General features: G+C 34.9%; 1 protein-coding gene across 1 annotated transcript in view; it reads right to left on the bottom strand.

The window, feature by feature from the left end:
• HDX (highly divergent homeobox) overlaps window positions 1-20,259 on the bottom strand; it is a 194,226-nt gene that overhangs the window by 18,091 nt on the left and 155,876 nt on the right. The window contains exons 6-8 of the mRNA XM_019932136.3: window positions 19,432-19,639; window positions 7,981-8,060; window positions 5,030-5,113 (exon numbers count right to left, since the gene is read on the bottom strand). Of these exons, the coding sequence (XP_019787695.1) occupies window positions 5,030-5,113; window positions 7,981-8,060; window positions 19,432-19,639 (372 nt within the window). The remainder of the gene's footprint in view (window positions 1-5,029; window positions 5,114-7,980; window positions 8,061-19,431; window positions 19,640-20,259) is intronic.

The raw sequence follows: 20,259 nt of genomic DNA, 5'->3' as shown, positions 1-20,259 counted from the left end.
CAGGACATTCTATCCAAAAACAACAGAATACACATTTTTCTCAAGTGCACATGGAACATTCTCCAGGATAGATCATATCTTTGGTCATAAATCAAGCCTTGGTAAATTTAAGAAAATTGAAATTGTTTCAAGTATGTTTTCCAATCACAACGCTATGAGACTAGATATCAATTACAGGAAAAGATCTGTAAAAAATACAAACACATGGAAGGTAAACAATACACTACTTAATAATGAAGTGATAACTGATGAAATCAAAGAGGAAATCATAAAATACCTGGATACAAATGACAATGGAGACATGATGACCCAAAGCCTATGGGATGCAGCAAAAGCAGTTCTAAGAGGGAAATTTATAGCAATACAAGCCCACCTTAAGAAACAGGAAACATCTCGAATAAACAATGTAATATTGCATGTAAAGCAATTAGAGAAAGAAAAACAAAGAAAACCCCCCAAATTTAGCAGAGGGAAATAAATCATAAAAATCAGATCAGAAATAAATGAAAAAGAAATGAAGGAAACAATAGCAAAGATCAATAAAACTAAAAGCTGGTTCTTTGAGGAGACAAACAAAATAGATAAACCATTAGCCACACTCATTAAGAAAAAAAGGGAGAAGACTCAAATCAATAGAATTAGAAATGGAAAATGAGAAGTAACAACTGGCACTGCAGAAATAGAAAAGATCATGAGAGATTACTGCAAGCAAGTCTATGCCAATAAAATGGACAACCTGGAAGAAGTGGACAAATTCTTAGAAATGCACAACCTGCCAAGACTGAATCAGGAAGAAATAGAAAATATAAACAGGCCAATCACAAGCAGTGAAATTGAAACTGTGATGAAAAATCTTCCAAAAAACAAAAGCCCAGGACCAGGTGGCTTCACAGGCGAATTCAATCAAACATTTAGAGAAGAGCTAACACCTATCCTTCTCAAACTCTTCCAAAATATAGCAGAGGGAGGAACACTCCCAAATTCATTCTACGAGGCCACTATTACCTTGATACCAAAACCAGAAAAAGATGTCACATAAAAGAAAACTATAGGCAAATATCACTGATGAACATAGATGCAAAAATCCTCAACAAAACACTAGCAAACAGAATCCAACAGCACATTAAAGGGATCATCCAACATAATCAAGTGAGGTTTATTCCAGGAATACAAGGATTCTTAAATATACACAAATTAATCAATGTGATAAACCATATTAACAAATTGAAGGAGAAAAAACATATGATCATCTCAATAGATGCGGAGAAAACTTTCAACAAAATTCAACACGCATTTATGATAAAAACCGTGCAGAAAGTAGGCATAGAGGGAACATTCCTCAACATAATAAAGGCCATATATGACAAACCCACAGCCAACATCATCCTCAATGGTGAAAAACTGAAAGCATTTCCACTAAGATCAGGAACAAGATAAGGTTGCCCACTCTCACCACTCTTATTCAACATAGATTTGGAAGTTGTAGCCACAGCAATCAGAGAAGAAAAGGAAATAAAATAATCCAAATCGGAAAAGAAGAAGTAAAACTGTCACTGTTTGCAGATGACCTGATACTATACATAGAGAATGCTAAAAATGCTACCAGAAAACTACTAGAGCTGATCAATGAATTCGGTAAAGTTGCAGGATACAAAATTAATGCACAGAAATCTGTGGCATTCCTATGCAGTAATGACGAAAAATCTGAAAGTGAAATCAAGAAAACACTCCCATTTACCACTGCAACAAAAAGAATAAAATATCTAGGAATAAACCTACCTAAGGAGACAAAACACCTGTATGCAGAAAATTATAAGACACTGATGAAAAAAATTAAAAATGATACAAATAGATGGAGAGATATACCATGTTCTTGGATTGGAAGAATCAACATTGTGAAAATGACTCTACTACCCAAAGCAATCAACAGATTCAATGCAATCCCTATCAAACTACCACTGGCATTTTTCACAGAACTAGAACAAAAAGTTCACAATTTGTATGGAAACACAAAAGACCCCGAATAGCCAAAGCAATCTTGAGAACGAAAAAAGGAACTGGAGGAATCAGGCTCCCTGACTTCAGACTATACTACAAAGCTACAGTAATCAAGACAGTATGTTACTGGCACAAAAACAGAAAGATAGATCAATGGAACAGGATAGAAAGCCCAGAGATAAACCCACGCACATATGGTCACCATATCTTTGATAATGGATGCAGGAATGTACCGTAGAGAAAGGACAGCCTCTTCAATAAGTGGTGCTGGGAAAACTGGACAGGTACATGTAAAAGTATGAGATTAGATCACTCCCTAACACCATACACAAAAAGAAGCTCAAAATGGATTAAAGACCTAAATGTAAGGCCAGAAACTATCAAACTCTTAGAGGAAGTCATAGGCAGAACACTGTATGACATAAATCACAGCAAGGTCCTTTTGACCCACACCCTAGAGAAATGGAAATAAAAACAAAAATAAACAAATGGGACCTAATGAAACTTCAGAGCTTTTGCACAACAAAGGGAACCATAAACAAGACCAAAAGACAACCCTCAGAATGGGAGAAAATATTTGCAAATGAAGCAACTGACAAGGGATTAATTTCCAATATTTACAAGCAGCTCATGCAGCTCAATAACAAAAAAAAGAAACAACCCAATCCAAAAATGGGCAGAAGACCTAAATAGACATTTCTCCAAAGAAAATATACAGACTGCCAACAAGCACATGAAAGAATGCTCAACATCATTAATCATTAGAGAAATGCCAATCAAAACTACAATGAGATATCATCTCACACCAGTCAGAATGGCCATCTTCAAAAAATCTAGAGACTATAAATGCTGAGGAGGGTGTGGAGAAAAGGGAACACTCTTGCACTGCTGGTGGGAATGTGAATTGGTACAGCCACTATGGAGAACAGTATGGAGGTTCCTTAAAAAACTACAAATAGAACAACCATGTGACCCAGCAATCCCACTACTGGGCATATACCCTGAGAAAACCATAATTCAGAAAGAGTCATGTACTAAAATGTTCATTGCAGCTCTATTTACAATAGCCCAGAGATGGAAACAGCCTAAGTGCCCATCATCGGATGAATGGATAAAGAAGATGTGGCCCATATATACAATGGAATGTTACTCAGCCATAAATAGAAACGAAATTGAGCTATTTGTAATGAGGTGGATAGACCTAGAGTCTGTCGTACAGAGTGAAGTAAGTCAGAAAGAGAGACAAATACCGTATGCTAACACATATATATGGAATTTAAGAAAAAAATATCATGAAGAACCTAGGGGTATGACAGGAATAAAGACACAAACCTACTAGATAACAGACTTGAGGGTATGGCGAGGGCGAAGGGTGAGCTGTGACAAAGCAAGAGAGAGGCATGGACATATATACACTACCAAACGTAAGTTAGATAGCTAGTGGGAAGCAGCTGCATAGCACAGGGAGATCAGCTCGGTGCTTTGTGACCCCCTGGAGGGGTGGGATAGGGAGGGTGGGAGGGAGGGAGATGCAAGAGGGAAGAGTTATGGGAACATATGTATATGTATAACTGATTCACTTTGTTATAAAGCAGAAACTCACACACCCTTGTAAAGCAATTGTACACCAATAAAGATGTTAAAAAAAAAAGAAAACACTGGATCATTAAATGTCCTTTAGAAGTCAATTAAAATGATAATTCAAATTTCTGGGCTGGATACTCTGCCCTGTCCAGGTCTTCAGCTTGAAACCTTCTCAAGTGGGCTCGTGCCCCAGAGTGGAAATGTACTAGAAAGAATCCTCTGAGTTCTGGTTCCAGCCTTATCTGAACTGTTTGCGTGTACTAAGTGGAGCACACTTAACAGCTGTGCAATCCAGTCCTCTCGTTTGTAGTTTCCATAGCCTGTGCCAAGTGGTGGCTTGCAGAGCCATTTTAATTCTGAACTGGGCATTTAGAAATATTGTATGACCATGTGGGAGTGATTACAAGGATCTCCTGTACCTCAGAACCAACAACTTTATAATTTTATTAGCTGAAAATACAGTTTAAATATAGGATTATATTGTGCTCTTTGACCACTTAGCAAATAAATTTCAAAAACTAATTTCCTTCTGTGTTTACAATGTTCAATATTTTAAAGTCTGACATGTTATGAACATTTGGAAAACAGAATCTGTTGAATGACATAACTTTCAATTATAGTAAAACTGAAAATATTTTTGAGAAAATGACAGCTGTTGTCTTTTCTGATTAAATGTTATTTATTGTTAATATCTTAAGATTACTAGTCTCTGCTTTGAAGATGTATGATATTTAAGAAAATAGCTTTTGTACATGAAATGGATGAATCTGTTGCCAAATTTCAGAAGGCCCCAAATTACCTAGTAAGACAGGATATTGATTAACAAAGGGAAAACAATTACACCTCTATGCAGAAAACATATTGACATATTAGACTGATAGTTTATGTCAAAATTTAATAAAAACAAAATTATGTATGGCACACTGTCAAAGTAAGTCTTTCAGTTCAGTAACAAATGACATTAAGAAAAGGTAATTTCTTTTAATATTCATTCAGTATTTGCTTTGGGAATTGTTTTTAAACTTCTAAAACAGGTATATTCTTATATTCAAAAAATGTCTTCAGAAATTGAAATTCAAGATAAAATTAGCAAGGGACACTGGAGAAAATACCCCCTTTACCATCATTTAAAAATGAACATGGACTTTAAAAAGCCATTGTCATACATTTCACATTAACCACCACTATGCCTTATCTTGCCATACACCATCAATAATTACTCCTGTTCAGCAAACTGTGCTTAAAACCATAACCACTAAACCAGCCAGCATTAATTAAAATGTCCAGCACTCTGAGTGATATCCAAGTGCCTGAGAGAGTCAATGCAGAGTCCCAATATACTTAATTTATCAAATAGAAGTGAAATAAACCGGTATGGAGGTACTGTAAAAGTCTGCCTCCTTTAATACATTCTCTTAAAAAATTCAGAATCTGAAAATACTTTTACCTTATAATCCAAGAGAGAATTCACTTGTTCTACTTCGGAATTACTTATCATGTCACTTTCTTCATCATCAATAATTTCTATTTTCTGTAACACAAGTAAAGAAGTTTTCCTAAATATATATCTGATCATCACTATACTCAGTAATGTATAGAGCATATATACATTCAATATTCAGTTTTAGTGATGAGGTTATCTAGTCTAGGTTATCCAGAATAACTCTAACTGACTGGTTCCTCAGCTTTACACCCAGTATGTGTCTGAGCCACCTCCCTTAGTAACAGAAAATTATTGTAATACTATTTAAAACAGAAAAAAAAAAACACTTTCACAATATCCCTGAAATAATAGGCATTCGAACTCTGCTTAAATAGTGCCCTCCAGGAAGGGAGCTTGCTTCCTATAAGGGTAGTCTATTCAACGATAACCAAATTTAATTGGTTGGAAGGGCTTTCTTTTTTAAGTTTCCATATATCTCTTTGCAAATTGTAATGTAAAATATCAACATATGACATGTATTGCAAAGTCAAATACAGCTTTAAAAAGAAATTCACTTACTTACAGCACTCCATTAGTTATACAATTAAAAACAGACATTTATAGTGTAATGGCAAAAAGAGCAGGATGATTTGTTTCCTTCACTAGACAGTGAGAAAGAGAAGAGAGCAAGAACAAGAGACACACTAAACTGCCCTTAGCTTTAGAATTAAGGTACAGCATAATTTGTACAGTATCTCGCACACAGTAGGTACTAATTAAATATTTGTCAAAAGAATGAACAAAACAGCTTAGCACTGATGGAAAAAAAAATGACCAATAAGCTCCAACCATGGAGGAAAGGCAAGTTCTCTAATCATACAACTTTTTTTAAAAAAAGAAAAAGTAAAACGAAAAAACAAAATTGGCTTTAATTTTTCTTTTGCATATGAAAAACACAGTTAAGAAAAAACACTTTTAAACATTTAAGTCCTGCCAACCCCAAAGAAAATTTAAAAAAGAGAAAAGCTAAGCTAGAGTTAGTCACTAGGCAGTCTTTTAAGAACAATCACATTAATAGCAACATGTCGTAGGCAGAATTTGAAATCAAGTTTCCTACCCAGCAATAGATATGGTGATTAAAAATCACAAATGAACTGGGAATGATCATATTTGATATATTGCCTATGAGGATATGATACCATAACAGCGTTTGTGACCTGCTGGTTTCTGAGTCAGGAGGACAGCTGCAATGAAGTTGCTTTCTACTGCTGCCTGGAGATGAATCTAATGTTTTGTTTTCTATTATAATCACTATAAACTTGGGGCTTAATCGTGTAAGCTCTCACCAGAATGCAGATTTGATATCTTTTTTGATGTTGTTTTTTTAGATTTTTCTATTTAGATTGGTTCTTGGAAAAAAGAGCTAAGTAATCCAGGGAGGAAGGCCCCAAGGACCACTGTATAGATTTGCGCATATAAATAGGTCTTATATGTCTTTGTGATTTGTCATCCATGAATAATTGGGGACACTCAAAAGTTATAGGCAGAGGAGATCAACTTTTGAAAGTTTGGAGTTTTGTCTCTGAAAATCAATTGCTCTTGAAAAATTAGGTGCCTAAGTGACTGTGGATCATCCCATGCCACGACTTCATTCATTATCTTCAAATGTCTGCCACAGGGGAGATCCAATGCTGAGAAATTCAGACTAAAAGTGAACATGTCTTTAGGGGAAAAGAGTTCCAATTTGTAAATAATTGTATATAATTTGTAATAGTATTACTCAAATCTGGAGCAAAGGAGATTATTACTTGGTGAAATTAAGAATATTAGCACAATTAATAATTGTGGAAAACAATTATTACTAGCTATCTAATGAAAACACAACTTTGCCTCAGAATAAAAGTATGTTTTCCTATATGTCCATTGAATTTACTCTTAGAAGGGCCAAATATAAACTTAAATCAGGACTGAAATCAGTAAAATGCAATCCTAAATTACACTCTGTATGTGGAAAATACTGTTATATATTGTTGATATCTAACAAAAAAAGAACAAAACTGTATTTTATGTGCTCAACTTTTATTAAGGAGATGTGACAGAATTATAGTGTCAGATAAATAATGTTTGTAATGGAAGCCAGGGTAAATCTTGAAGTTACAGCCATTTTGTAACAGAAAAATCCATTATAGGGACCATTTGTAAAGTTTGCAATCAAGCACAAGCACAAAACACTGATTCAAAAGCAAAAGCAAAAGCACAATGACATTTGCCTTTATGTCTGACTTTAGGTTAATACCATCTTGATTTCTGTATTATTTGTTGGAGTCAGAATATAAACAGATGCTGCTGATACAGCTGCTTAGAGAAGATCTCTACATATCAATGTTTACATTTTCACAAAACTCAGTTTAATCCACATGTAGGCTGTATCTGCTTGCTATTCAGTTTCTTAATACTGCCTTTCTTCCATTGCTGCAATTTTTAAGATGACCAGCAGAGTCCAATTTAACTAAAAAGAAGAAAAGTTTCCAAAAACAGTATAGATAGGTATGGTCTGAACAAAGAACACAAGAATCAGGAATCCTTGGATACAAGTCCCAGAACTAAGTAAGCCTTCCTCCATGGTCTCAGGCTAAACTTTTTTAACTCTGCCATCTGTCAAATGAGAAAAAATCTGCTCTTTGCTAAATGTGTTGAAGCAAAATAACTTGTTATGTATAAAATGTCACATGTGTAGTAAGCATTAGGTTTTTATATTTGCAAAGCTCCTAAATTAAAAAAAATGGTATAAATGACATTGCTTTAAATTTCATTTATTAAACCCTATAAGACATATCATTGCATTGGTAACAGATCCGTTTTGGTTTGTGAAGTGGAGCAAGACTTTATTCTGACAATGCTGATATTGTCACCAACTGGAAACAAATCCTTGGAATCCATCATATAATGAGGAAAGAATTTCAAAACGTACATACCACATTATCTGAGGATACTGTATGGTGGTTCTCCTCCTTATGAGCCCTTGCCTCATTTAGAACAACTTCACTGGACTCCTCTACAGAAACAAAGAAGGCCATGATTTCATTTTTCATTCCTTAAAACTTTATTGAGAATGCTTTTTTCAAAATCACTTAAATAATTTCTCTATTGTAAAAAGACACAAATGGCAATTCTACTTCTAACAATGTATTCTAATGAAATAAATGTGGATGGATTTGAATTTAAGAATGGTCATCACTGTGCTGCTTATAATTTAAAAAATGAAGTAACCTATATGCTTAACAATGAAGGCTTGGATAAATCGTGTAGGGCTTATCCTTACAATAAATACTAGAAAGCCACTAAAAATGAAGTAGAATAATAGTTGATAATAAAGAGAATATTCATGATCTATTGGAAAGAGAAAAACTGAAGGTGACAAAATCTACTCTATAGGTACACTGTGATCTTAATTTTATAAAAGAAAACAAGTACACATTTTCATGGAGAAAAGAAATACTGATGTTATTTACACCAAAACATTGCCATTATTATTTCTGATTGAAATTACAGGCAACTTTTATCACTCTTCATTTTGTCTAATTTACTTGCTTTAATAATTCTTATTTTCTTTCATTTGCTTATTTATATTTAAATATTTTCTACAATAAACATGTATTGCCCATTTTAATAAGAAAAAAGTGATACAAATAATGTTCAAATACATGATATAAAGCTATAAATATAGTACATTTTCAATTTTGTAAAAAGGGATGTGTATATGCGTGTACACACACACAAACAATCCTGTATATATGCAGAGAAAACACTGGCATAAATATTCTCTCAACCCCATTTCAAGAGAGGATATCACTGAGGGGTAGGAATATTTCTAACTTTTTCATTGTATGTTCCAATATTTTATATAATGAACATGTATTCTTTTTATGATCAAAATTTAGTATTCTGATACTGTAGGGGGAGTGGCCAAGATGGCAGAGTAGGAAGACCCTGAGCTCACCTCCTCCCATGGGCACACCAAAATTGCAACTATTTCAGAGCAACTACCCATGAGAGCAGCATGAAGACTAGCAGGAAAGAATCTTTACTGCTAGACATATAATGAAGGAGCCACAAGAAGAGGGGTAGGAGGGGCAAAGACACAGTATAGTGAAGAACCATACACCTGGGGAAGGTGACCCACAAACAGGAGGATAATTATAATTGCAGAGGTTCTCCCCAAGGAGCAAGGGATTGAAACCCCATGTCAGGCTCCTCAGCCCAGGGGTCCTGCACTGGGAAGATGAGCTACCCAGAAAGTTTGGCTTTGAAGGCAGGGCTTACTTTCAGGAGAGCCAGAGGGCTGTGGGAAAAAGACTCCACTCTTAAAGGGCACACACAAAATCTCACACCCTCCAAGATCCAGGGTAGAAGCAATAATTTGAAAGGAGCCTGGCTCAGATGTACTTGCTGATCTTAGAGAGCCTCCTGGAGAAGCAGGGGGTGATTAAAACTCATCTTGGAGACACAGACGCTGGCAGTAGCCATTTGGGGGAGTTCATTCCACCATAAGGACATTGTTGCTGGTAAGCACTACTTTGGAATCCCCCCTCTAGCTTATTAGTGCCAGGACCCACCCTGCCCACCAACCGGTGGGCACCAGTTCTGGGATGCCGCAGACCAAACAGCTAGCCAGGAAGGGACACAGCCTCACCCATGAGCAGGCTGACTGCCTTAGGATCTCCTAAGCTCCCAGCTGCTCCAGGACCTGACTACATCCACCAGAGTGCCCAGGACCTGGCCCAGGTCACCAGTGCACCTGTGCTAACCCCAGGACTCCCAGGGCCCTATAGCCAGAGACTGTGGGACACAACTCTGCCCATCAGTGAGTGGCACTGTCACCACTTTTATTCAACATAGTATTGGAAGTCCTAGACATAGCAATCAGATAAGAAAAATAAATAAAAGACATCTAAATTGGAAAGGAATAAGGAAGACTCTTACTGTTTACAGATGATATGACACTATACATAGAAAATACTAAATATACCCCTAAAAAGTACTAGAACTCGTCAATGAATTTGGTAAAGTTGCAGGATAACAAATTAATATGCAGAAATCTGTTGTGTTTCTATACACTAACAGTGAACTACCAGAAAGAGAATTTATGAAAACAATCCCATTCACAATCGCATCAAAAAGAATAAATTACTAAGGAATACATCTGACTAAGGAGGTAAAAGATCTGTACTCTGAAAATTATAAGATACTGAGGAAATAAATTGAAGATGACAAAACAGATGGAAAGAAATTCTGCGTTCATGGGTTGGAAGAATTAATATTGTTAAAAGAACCATACTACACAAAGCAATCTACAGATTCAATGCGTTCCCTACCAAAATACCAATGGCATTTTTCAGAGAACTAGAAAAAATAATTCTAAAATTTGTATGGAAGCACAAAAGACCCCAAATAGCTGAAATAATCTTAAGAAAGAAGAACAAAACAAGAGGTAGCACGCTCCCTGATTTCATACTATACCATAAAGCTACAGTAATGAACAGTAAGATTCTAGTACAAAAACAGATACATAGATCAACAGAATCAGAGAGCCCAGAAATGAACCCACACTTATAAGGGCAATTAATCTATGACCAGGGAGGCAAGAATATACAATAGGGAAAGTACAGCTTCTTCAATAAATGGTGTTTAAAAAACTAGTCAGCTACATAGAAAAGAATCAAAATAGACTACTTTCTCACACCATATACAAAAACTCAAAACAGATTAAAGGTTTAACTGTAAGACCTGATATTATAAAACTTCTAGAAGAAAACATAGGTAATAAGTTCCTTGACATCAGTCTTAGCAGTATTTTTTGGATATATATCCTCAGTCAAGGAAAACAAAAGCAAAAATAAACAAATAAAACTACATCAAACTAAAAAGCTTTTGCAGAGTAAAGGAAACTGTCAACAAAACAAAAAGGCCGCTTACTGAATGGGAGAAAATATTTTCAAAGGATGTATCTGATAAGGGGTTAAGATCCAAAATATACAAAGATATCATACAACTCAATATCAAAAATACAAACAACCCAAGTAAAAAATAAGTAGAGGACCTGAATAGACATTTTTTTTTTCGAAGAAGACATACAGATGACCAACAGGAAAAGATGCTCAACATCACTAATCATCAGGGAAATGCAAATCAAAACCATTTTGAGATATCACTTCACATCTGTCAGAATGCCTATTATCAAAAAGGCAAGAAATAACAACTGTTGGCGAGGATGGGGAGAAAAGGGAACCCTCGTGTACTGTTAGTGGGAATGTACATTGGTGCTGGCAGATACTATGGAAAACAGCATGGAGACTTCTCAAAAATTAAAAATAAAACTACCATATGATCTAGCAATTCCACTTCTGGGTATTCACCAAAGAAAATGAGAACACTAATTCAAAAAGATATATGCACCCCTATGTTCATTGCAGCATTGCTTACAATAGCCAAGAAATGGAAGCAATTTAAGTGCCCATTGCTAGATGAATGGATAAGGAAAAATCTGGTATACACACAGACACACACACACACACACATATACACACAGTGGAATATTACTCAGCTATAAAAAGAATGAAATCTTACCATTTGCAAAAGCATGGATGGGCCTAGAGGGTATTATGCTAAATGAAATAAGTCAAACAGTGAATGACAAATACTGTGTGATTTCACTTATATGTGGAATCTAAAAAACAAAACAGAGGAACAAACTAATCAAAAAGAAGTAGAGTCATAGATACAGGGAACAAACAGGTGGTTGTCAGATGGGGTGGGGTGTGGGCAGGACAGAAATAGTTGAGGAAGATTAATTGGAAGAAACTTTCAATTACAAAATAAATTAGTTACAGATATGAAATGTACAGTGTGGGGAATTATAGTCAATAATTATGTAATATCTTTGTAGTGACAGATGACAACTATACTTGTCATGGTGAACGTTTTGAAATGTATAGAAATATTGAATCACTATTTTTTATATCAGGAATTAACAAAGCATCATAGGTCAATTATACTTCAGAAACAAACTCATACAAAAAGAGATCAGATTTGTGGCTACCAGAGGCAGGGGGTGGGTGGATGGGAGATTGGATGAAGGTGGTCAAAAGGTACAAACTTCCAGTTATAAGATAAATAAATACTAGGAATGTAATGCACAACATGACAAAGATAACTAACACTGCTGTGTGTTATAAATGAAAATTGCTAAGAGAGTAAATCCTAAGAGCTCTCATCACAAGGAAAAAAATTTTCTATTTCTTTAATGTTGTTTCTATATGAGGTGGGGGATTTTTACTAAAACTTTTGTGGTAATCATTTGATGATATATGTAATTCGAATTATTATGTTGTACACCTTAATCTTATACTGTGCTGTAGGTCAATTATATCTCAACAAAACTGGAAAAAGAAGTTTGCATACTGTAAGTATGAATGAGTAGTCAATCACTGGCTGTCATACTAATAAAACAGCAATGAAATTTTTTTAAAAACCCTGATAGTTTAAAAATGAGAAAAGAAAAAATAAAAGAAAAGTTAACTCAGAAAAATCAGTGTACTAAAAAGTTCTCTGTGCTGAGCTAGGAGAAGTGGCTAATTCACAGTATAGTGTGTCTACAAGATAATCCTCTGTCTTAAGATTTCCCCTACCTCTATCCCTTAGAAAAATAGGGCTAATGTTTCTCTCTTTTCTTTCTGCACAGCCATGTCATAGATTGTTTGGATAAATACTAGTGGAAGTTCTCAGCCCCTCGGTAATGAACAATTTATTTCACCATAGAAAGCAGAACAGAAATAGTTATCAGTTCTCCTAAGATTTTTTGAGTCCATTCCTTCCCATGGAAAGACATATAAGGGTGCAGTGTATGAACATGGGAAATGACTAGGAGGAAAACATTGCTCATCCAGGAACTCACATATGAGTGCATTGAGAATTAAAGATATTCAGGGAAGTTTTACCAGAGTTTTAATGCAAAGTCCACTAAAAATTCAACTGATTTTTTTTCTATAAAAGAATGGTTCCTAACCCTCCTACACTGTGGGTGGGAATGTAAATTGGTACAGCCACTATGGAGAACAGTATGGAGGTTCCTTAAAAAACTAAAAATAAAGCTACCATATGACCCTGCAATCACACTCCTGGGCATATATCAGGAGAAAAACATGGTCCAAAAGGATACATGCACCCCAATGTTCATTGCAGCACTGTTTACAATAGCCAAGACATGGAAGCAGCCTTAATGTCCATTGACAGAGGAATGGATAAAGAAGATGTGGTACACATATACAATGGAATATTACTCAGCCATAAAAAGAGAATGAAATAATGTCATTTGCAGCAAAATAGATGCATCTAGAGATTTCCATACTGAGTGAAGTAAGTCAGACAGAGAAAGAGAAATATCATATGATATCGTTTATATGTGGAAACTAAAAAGAAACGATAAAAATGAACGTATTTACAAAACAGAAACAGACTCACAGACTTAGAGAATGAAATTACGGTTACCAGTGGGAGAAGGGTGGAGGGAAGGGATAGTTAGGGAGTTTGGCATTGACATGTACACACTGCTATATTTAAAAAGGATAACCGACAAGGACCTACTATTTAGCACAGGGATCTCTGCTCAATGTTATGTGGCAGCCTGGATGGGAGGGGAGACTGGGGGAGAATGGATACATGTATATGTATGGCTGAGTCGCTTTGCTGTGCAACTGAAACTATCACAACATTATTAATTGGCTATACTCCTATATAAAATAAAAAATTTAAAAAAAGTGGTTCCTAGATAGAGGAAATTTTATTAATTATTAGGACATTTCAAATCACCGTATTTCAAGTCCTGTGTAATCAGCAACTAAATGAAATGAAGGAAGGGAAAATTGTCATCAGATTTAGATGCAGAGCTGGTATTAGTACTGGTGCCCTATAAATAGGAGTTATATTGCTCATCAACAGATCTTTACTGGTATCATTCCTTAGAGGTTTGCCTTACATTTCTGTTCTCACTTGCTCATAGCTTGGTAAACAGTTCTGCTTTACCAGCAACAGATTCATCCATGATTTGATGATTCTTTTATAAGATGCATATAAAAACTGTTTTGAGGATTTCTAAAGTAAAAAGGTATGAAATTATACAGCTGAATAAAGCATGTTTTCTTTTGCTTATAGGTAGCTTACACATCTGTAAAAGTTTGAAAGCTAAATACTGTCAATATGTCTGGTTATTACTCAACAAAAGCAGCTCTCTTAAATGGAAAATAAATAAGTAGAATACTAATCAGTGAAAGCTCTAGTGGGCACTTTATGTGGTGGCCACATGCTCACACTAAGTAGCTGTACGCAGAATTATCTTTCATGTGCATATCCACATACATAATAGGTACAGCTGAAAAGAGGCTTTGTTATAAAATTTAACGAATTTAACATTATAGATGTTGTTTCTATACTTTAGACAGTTCACTTCTCAGGATAGTATAAATCTTTAAAGTTGCTCAACCATAAATATATTTTGGTAGACACAAAACTTGAAATTAAGGAGCTGAGTCATCTATTACATTTGCTAAAGTTTGCAGTTCAGTGTGGGGGGTGAATCCAGGTAGTCTTTTCATTTTCAATGCCAACCACATATCCTTTCACTTCACCTCCACACATGGAAAGGCAAAGGAAATGGGAGAAGCGAAGGTGGAAAGTAGGAGGAAATTAGAGGTAAGTCAGAAGCTCTGTATCAGGGAAGTACCTACTCTCCCAGAAGCAAAAGAATGGATTTGAAACCGCTAAAAGATCAACAGCACTTTTTTGTGACTTTGGCTAACCCTGCCTTTTACTGTGTTTTAAAAAATAATCCTTGTTTTTGCTCGTAGAGTTCTTTTCTAGAATATTTTTAAGTGATTTTAATTGTTTTTTGACATGTAAAATGTGAGCCCTGATTTAAAGACATTTTTTTTCTTCTTAGATATTTAAAAGACTCTAACCCTATTGAATCAACAGCTGTATTATAAAGGACCTTGAGTTTCAAGTTGTTAGTTTTCTGAAATAGTATGGGAAGCTACTCTGATTATCTTGCCTCCATATCTCTAAGATGTAATTAATGGAAACTCAAAGTAAACATACATTCGACTACAGTTTCATAATTGGAAGAGAATATGGTCAGCATATTTTAAAGGTATTATGTTAATCTAGGCCGGATGATACAATTCCCTTAATTGTCACAAAAGAATCACACAGTTAAATCAGATTAGTATTCTCCATCAGTAAAATGAGGATGATAACAGGACGGCACTAGTAGGAAACCATACGGAAAAAGACTCTTCTCAGTATTTGAAAATTCTTTTATGCTTTTATTTTGCAATTTCTGATGAGAATGAAAAGGTTACCATGAAGCTGTGAAAAATAAGCCACCAAGAGGAATCCTAGGCAATCTCACTTCCCATCAAGTGTTTTTTGATTCGTGCATTAAATTATCTCTCATTTTTCTCATTAGATCTTGATTACTATATCAGCTGTCTAGAGAGCAAGCTATTAAATGACAAAGGATGCTAGCGTAGGAGCAGTGGTCCATTAGCAACCTTAAAATTAACTCACTTTTTTCCCATTAACTATTTTATTTTTTAAAATTCCCTTTTAGGTGGGGAAGATAGAGTTGGGGAATGAAACTCCCCTTAAGGGCTTATATAATTTCCTTTTATCAGAATATTTCCTCACAGTTCTCTGACCCACCCATAGAAACACACAAATCCCTACCTCCCCACTATCCCTCAAATAGCTGCCAGACATCATTCTCTAAGGATCTATTTAGAATCACTGAAAATATTTGTACACAAAAGCTGCACATAATTAATGTATACAATTTGGTGAATTTGAACTTGTATATACTTTTGTTACCACCACCACAGTCCAGGTAATAAATGTATCCATCACCTCCAAAAGTTTCCTTGTGTCCCTTTTTTTGTGTTACAAATGCTTAACATGATTTACCCTCTTAAGTTTTTAAGAATACAATCACTTATTACTAACTACAGGCACTGAGTTGTTCAGCAGTTCTCTGGAACTTACTCCTCTTCTGTAACTGTAACTTTATATCCATTGAAAAACAGCTCCCCATATCCCTCTCCCTCCACTCCCTCATACCACTGTTCTATCGTCCACTTATGTACCTTTAACCACTTTAGATGCCTTATACGCAACCTCTATGAGACCATTGAGATAATGATGCCTCTTCCTTCTGAAATCGTTTTCTTTCCTTGGTTTTGGTAATAACATACTATCCTGATTCTCCTATATCTGAATGTTCTTTCAATGGCTCCTTTTTCTCCTCCAGAAATCTGGATATTTCTCAACACACTGTCCTTGTCTATCTTCCTTTCTTGTTTTCCATTTCTCACCTAACTAAATCATCTATTTCTATGGCTAGACATTTTTTTTTGGCCTCGATATGGGTGACTCCAATATTTCTTCTCATATCTTACCCCTTCTTCTGAGCTCCAGACCCATATTATCCAAGGGTATGCTGGTCAGCTCCACATGGATGTCCTGTCCTCATTTAAAACTCAGCCCATGCAAAACTGCATTCATCTTCCCACATTATCCTATCCATTTAGTGCAGTAACAAAAATCTTAAATGAATTTGGGGAGGGGTATTGGGTAAAGGTATGAACTAAGTTCATCTAGAAGAATCAATGTACTACAAGAGCTAAGAATGAGAGCCTTTCCAGATCTTCAGATATCTTATAAAACCACAATTATAAACAATCAGATCAATCTAACATAATAGGAAATCCAGAATTTAATCCATGTGCGTATGTATACATACATGAATTTGTGTCTATCTCTCTATTTCTCTATCATCTATCTATTATCTATCTATCTATCTATCTTTGATTAAAAAAAGCTACACAAACTCACTGGAAAAATGCTGACTTATTCAACAAATAGTGTAGGGGCACTTGGTTAATCATTTGGAAAAAACAAAATTAGGTATTGTCTTCACGTATCTTAAAGCAAAACAATTTCTAGGTGGGATAAATATCATGTTGTAAAAATGAAGCCATAAGGATACATGAAGCAAATATGGGGTATGTTTACATAATTGTAGTACAAGGAAGGATTTTGTAATCCTGTCACCAAAGTCACAAACCATAAAGGAAAGAATTGGTATATTTAACAATATAAAAATTACAAACAAAAGTTCTGACATTTGAAAACCCCATAAGCAAATTTAGAAGGCAAAAATAAACTGGAAAATATAGTGTGAATAATACCCTGACCGATAAAATAAAAACAAACAAAATGGGCCAATGCAAAATTCTCTCTCTCTATTACAGATGTAACACCCCCACTATATATTATATGATTCATTTATATGAAATGCCCAGAAAAGACAAAGTTATATAGTCAGAAATCAGATCTGTGGTTGCCTAGGTTTGGAGGTGGGAGTAGATACTGGCTGAAAATGGGCTCAAGGAAATTTTTTGAAGTGGCGAAAATATTCTATAATTGGATTTTAGTGATTTGAAGAGATTATTCTAAAATTTGATTTTAGTGATGGTGATGGTTGTACAACTCTATAAACTTAACTAAAAATCATTGAACTCTACTTTTGCAATGGATGAATTTTATTCTATGTAAATTAAACCTCAATAAAAGTGTTCATAAAAAAGGTGTCAGAAGAGGACTCTTTCTATGCTTGAAGTCAAATGAAAAATACTTCTCATGGACAAATGGTATGATTACATGTTATTATTTGAATTCTCATTTAGGGAAGCACTGAGAAGTATTATAAAGATGATCCAGCCTAATTCCCTTATTTTGCAGATGAGAAAACTAAAGCCTGATGAATTAAATACTTTGCCTGAAGTCACATAATCAGCTAGTGGAAGATCTAGGACTCGTACCCAGATTGTCCAACTACTAGTCTGGTATTTGTCACATTACATCATACTCTCTTTGATTACAATGCATTTAAATTGCTCTGACCCAAATTGACTAGAATTCCAATAAAATTAAAACGATCATATACTATAATTTATGGATTGTTGTAATAACCAATATTTTGAATCATGGAGATCATTATTGTGGTAGATGAGTGTCACTTTTTGTGATGACAATGTGGGAGACTGCTTAGGTGGAAGCATTAAAGATCAAAAAGGTAAAATACAACTGTTGGTGAGGATATGGAAAAAACGGGGTAGAGCCATTATGAAAAACAGTATGAAAGTTCCTCAAAAAATTAAGAAAGAAACTACCATATGATTCAGCGATTCCTCTTCTGTATATATCCAAAGGAAATGAAATCAGTACCCCAAAGAGGTATCTGTGCTTCCATGTTCATTGCAGCATTCGTCACGGGATGGAAACAACCTAAGTGTCCATTAACAGATGAATGGATAACGAAACCGTGGTATACATATACAATGGAATATTAGTCTTTAAAAAAAATCCTGCCATTTGCAACTGCTTGGATGAACCTAGAGGACATTATGCTAACTGAAGTAAGCCAAACACAGAAAGAAAAGCATTGCATGATCTCACATGTGGAATCAAAAAATGTCAAATACATAGAAGCAGAGAGTAGAATGGTAGTACCAGGGTGAGGAGGTGGGGAAAATGGGGAAATATTGGCCAAAGGGTACAAAATTGCAATTACATAGGATGAATAAGTCTAAATAACTAATGTAGAGCATGATGACTAAAGTTAACAATACAGTTGACCCTTGAACAACATGGGGGTTACAGGCACCAACCACCCTGCACAGTTAAAAATCCAAGTATAAATTTTGACTCCTCCAAAACTTAACTATTAATAGTCTACTGTTGACCAGAAGCCTTACCAATAACATAAACAGTTGATTAACACATATTTTGTATGTTATATGTATATTACATATATTTTATGCATTCATGACATACCTTTTTCTTAACTTTTTCGATATTTCTAGGCTACATGGTTTGTCTGCAAGTTTTTCCAAATTGTTGCAAATCTCCAAAAGTTTTTCCAATGTATTTATTGAAAGTAGACCAGTGCAGTTCAAAGCCATGTTGTTTAAGGGTCTACTGTACTATATTGAATGCTGGAAATTTGCTTTGGAAGTAGATTTCAGGTGCTCTCACCACACACACACAAAAAGGTAACTATGTGAGGAGATGGCTATGTTAATTAGCTTGACTGTAGTAATCATTTCACTATGTACATGTATATCTAAATATGTTGCACACTTTAAATATATACAACTATCATTTTAAAATAGAATAAAAATATGTCTATTCTTTTCAAATATTTAACCAAATGTTTTGAGGACTTTAGATTTGAAGTGCGGTAAGCTGAAAAGCAAGTAAAAAACCATCAAATTCACAGAAGATATCATTAGGAGATGGAGCATATAAAATACCTTGCGAGCTTCCTTCAGACAAACAGATGGATACTTCATCATTTCTGTCATTATCCTCTCCTACTTCAGGACCAGCTTCCTCTCCTGGTGTGAGTGCAGATAAAGAACCAGATTCGGGCTGCTCAGAAAAATCAGCAGGGCCTCCTCTTGGAGGTGGAACTTCAATCCCCATTAAACGATATTTTCTTCTTCGATTCCCAATCCAAGTCTTTATAAGAGAAATAGAAGAGAAAGTTTTGTAAAAATAGAAACCTTAGCAGTTCTAGCCATTAAAATAATGAATGGATACAGCATAAAATATGATTAAAAAGAATAAGTAGATACCTAGAATAATGCAGTTTTATTATTACTCAATAAGCTAAAATAAAAGTAGCTGCTTTTATTTTAAAATACCTTATTAGAAGAAATATTTATCTAAATACTCAGACTTTCAAGCAACATGCAACCTGTCGCAGAACACTTTTTTGTTTTTGTTTTTATTTCTGGTGAAAATTATCCACCAAATATTTCAAAAGAAACATGAATTGGTTCTTTTCTGAAAGGGACCAGACATGCAGCTCTAGCTATAGTTCATATCCCATTTCCAGTCTTGCTCTTTGTATGTGAAAATGTGCCTTCTAGTAACTTTGTTTGGCTCCATAATGACTACCTGCGTATTTTAAGTATTCTAAAATTGCATTTTATTAGATTTAGAATCAATTTTTAAAACTTTTTATAGTAAAATAAATTTCGAGTTACAGGAAGTTGCAAAAATTGGTCTTCATTCAGTTTCCTCCAGTTTACATTTTACATAATTATAGCACCATAACAGAAAAAGGAAATTGATAT

Source organism: Tursiops truncatus, chromosome X (assembly GCF_011762595.2).
Source record: "Tursiops truncatus isolate mTurTru1 chromosome X, mTurTru1.mat.Y, whole genome shotgun sequence".
In the NCBI taxonomy this organism is placed as follows: Eukaryota; Metazoa; Chordata; class Mammalia; order Artiodactyla; family Delphinidae; genus Tursiops; species Tursiops truncatus.
The sequence above is the reverse complement of the archived record's forward strand: the minus strand, read 5'-3'. Positions and strand labels throughout refer to the sequence as shown.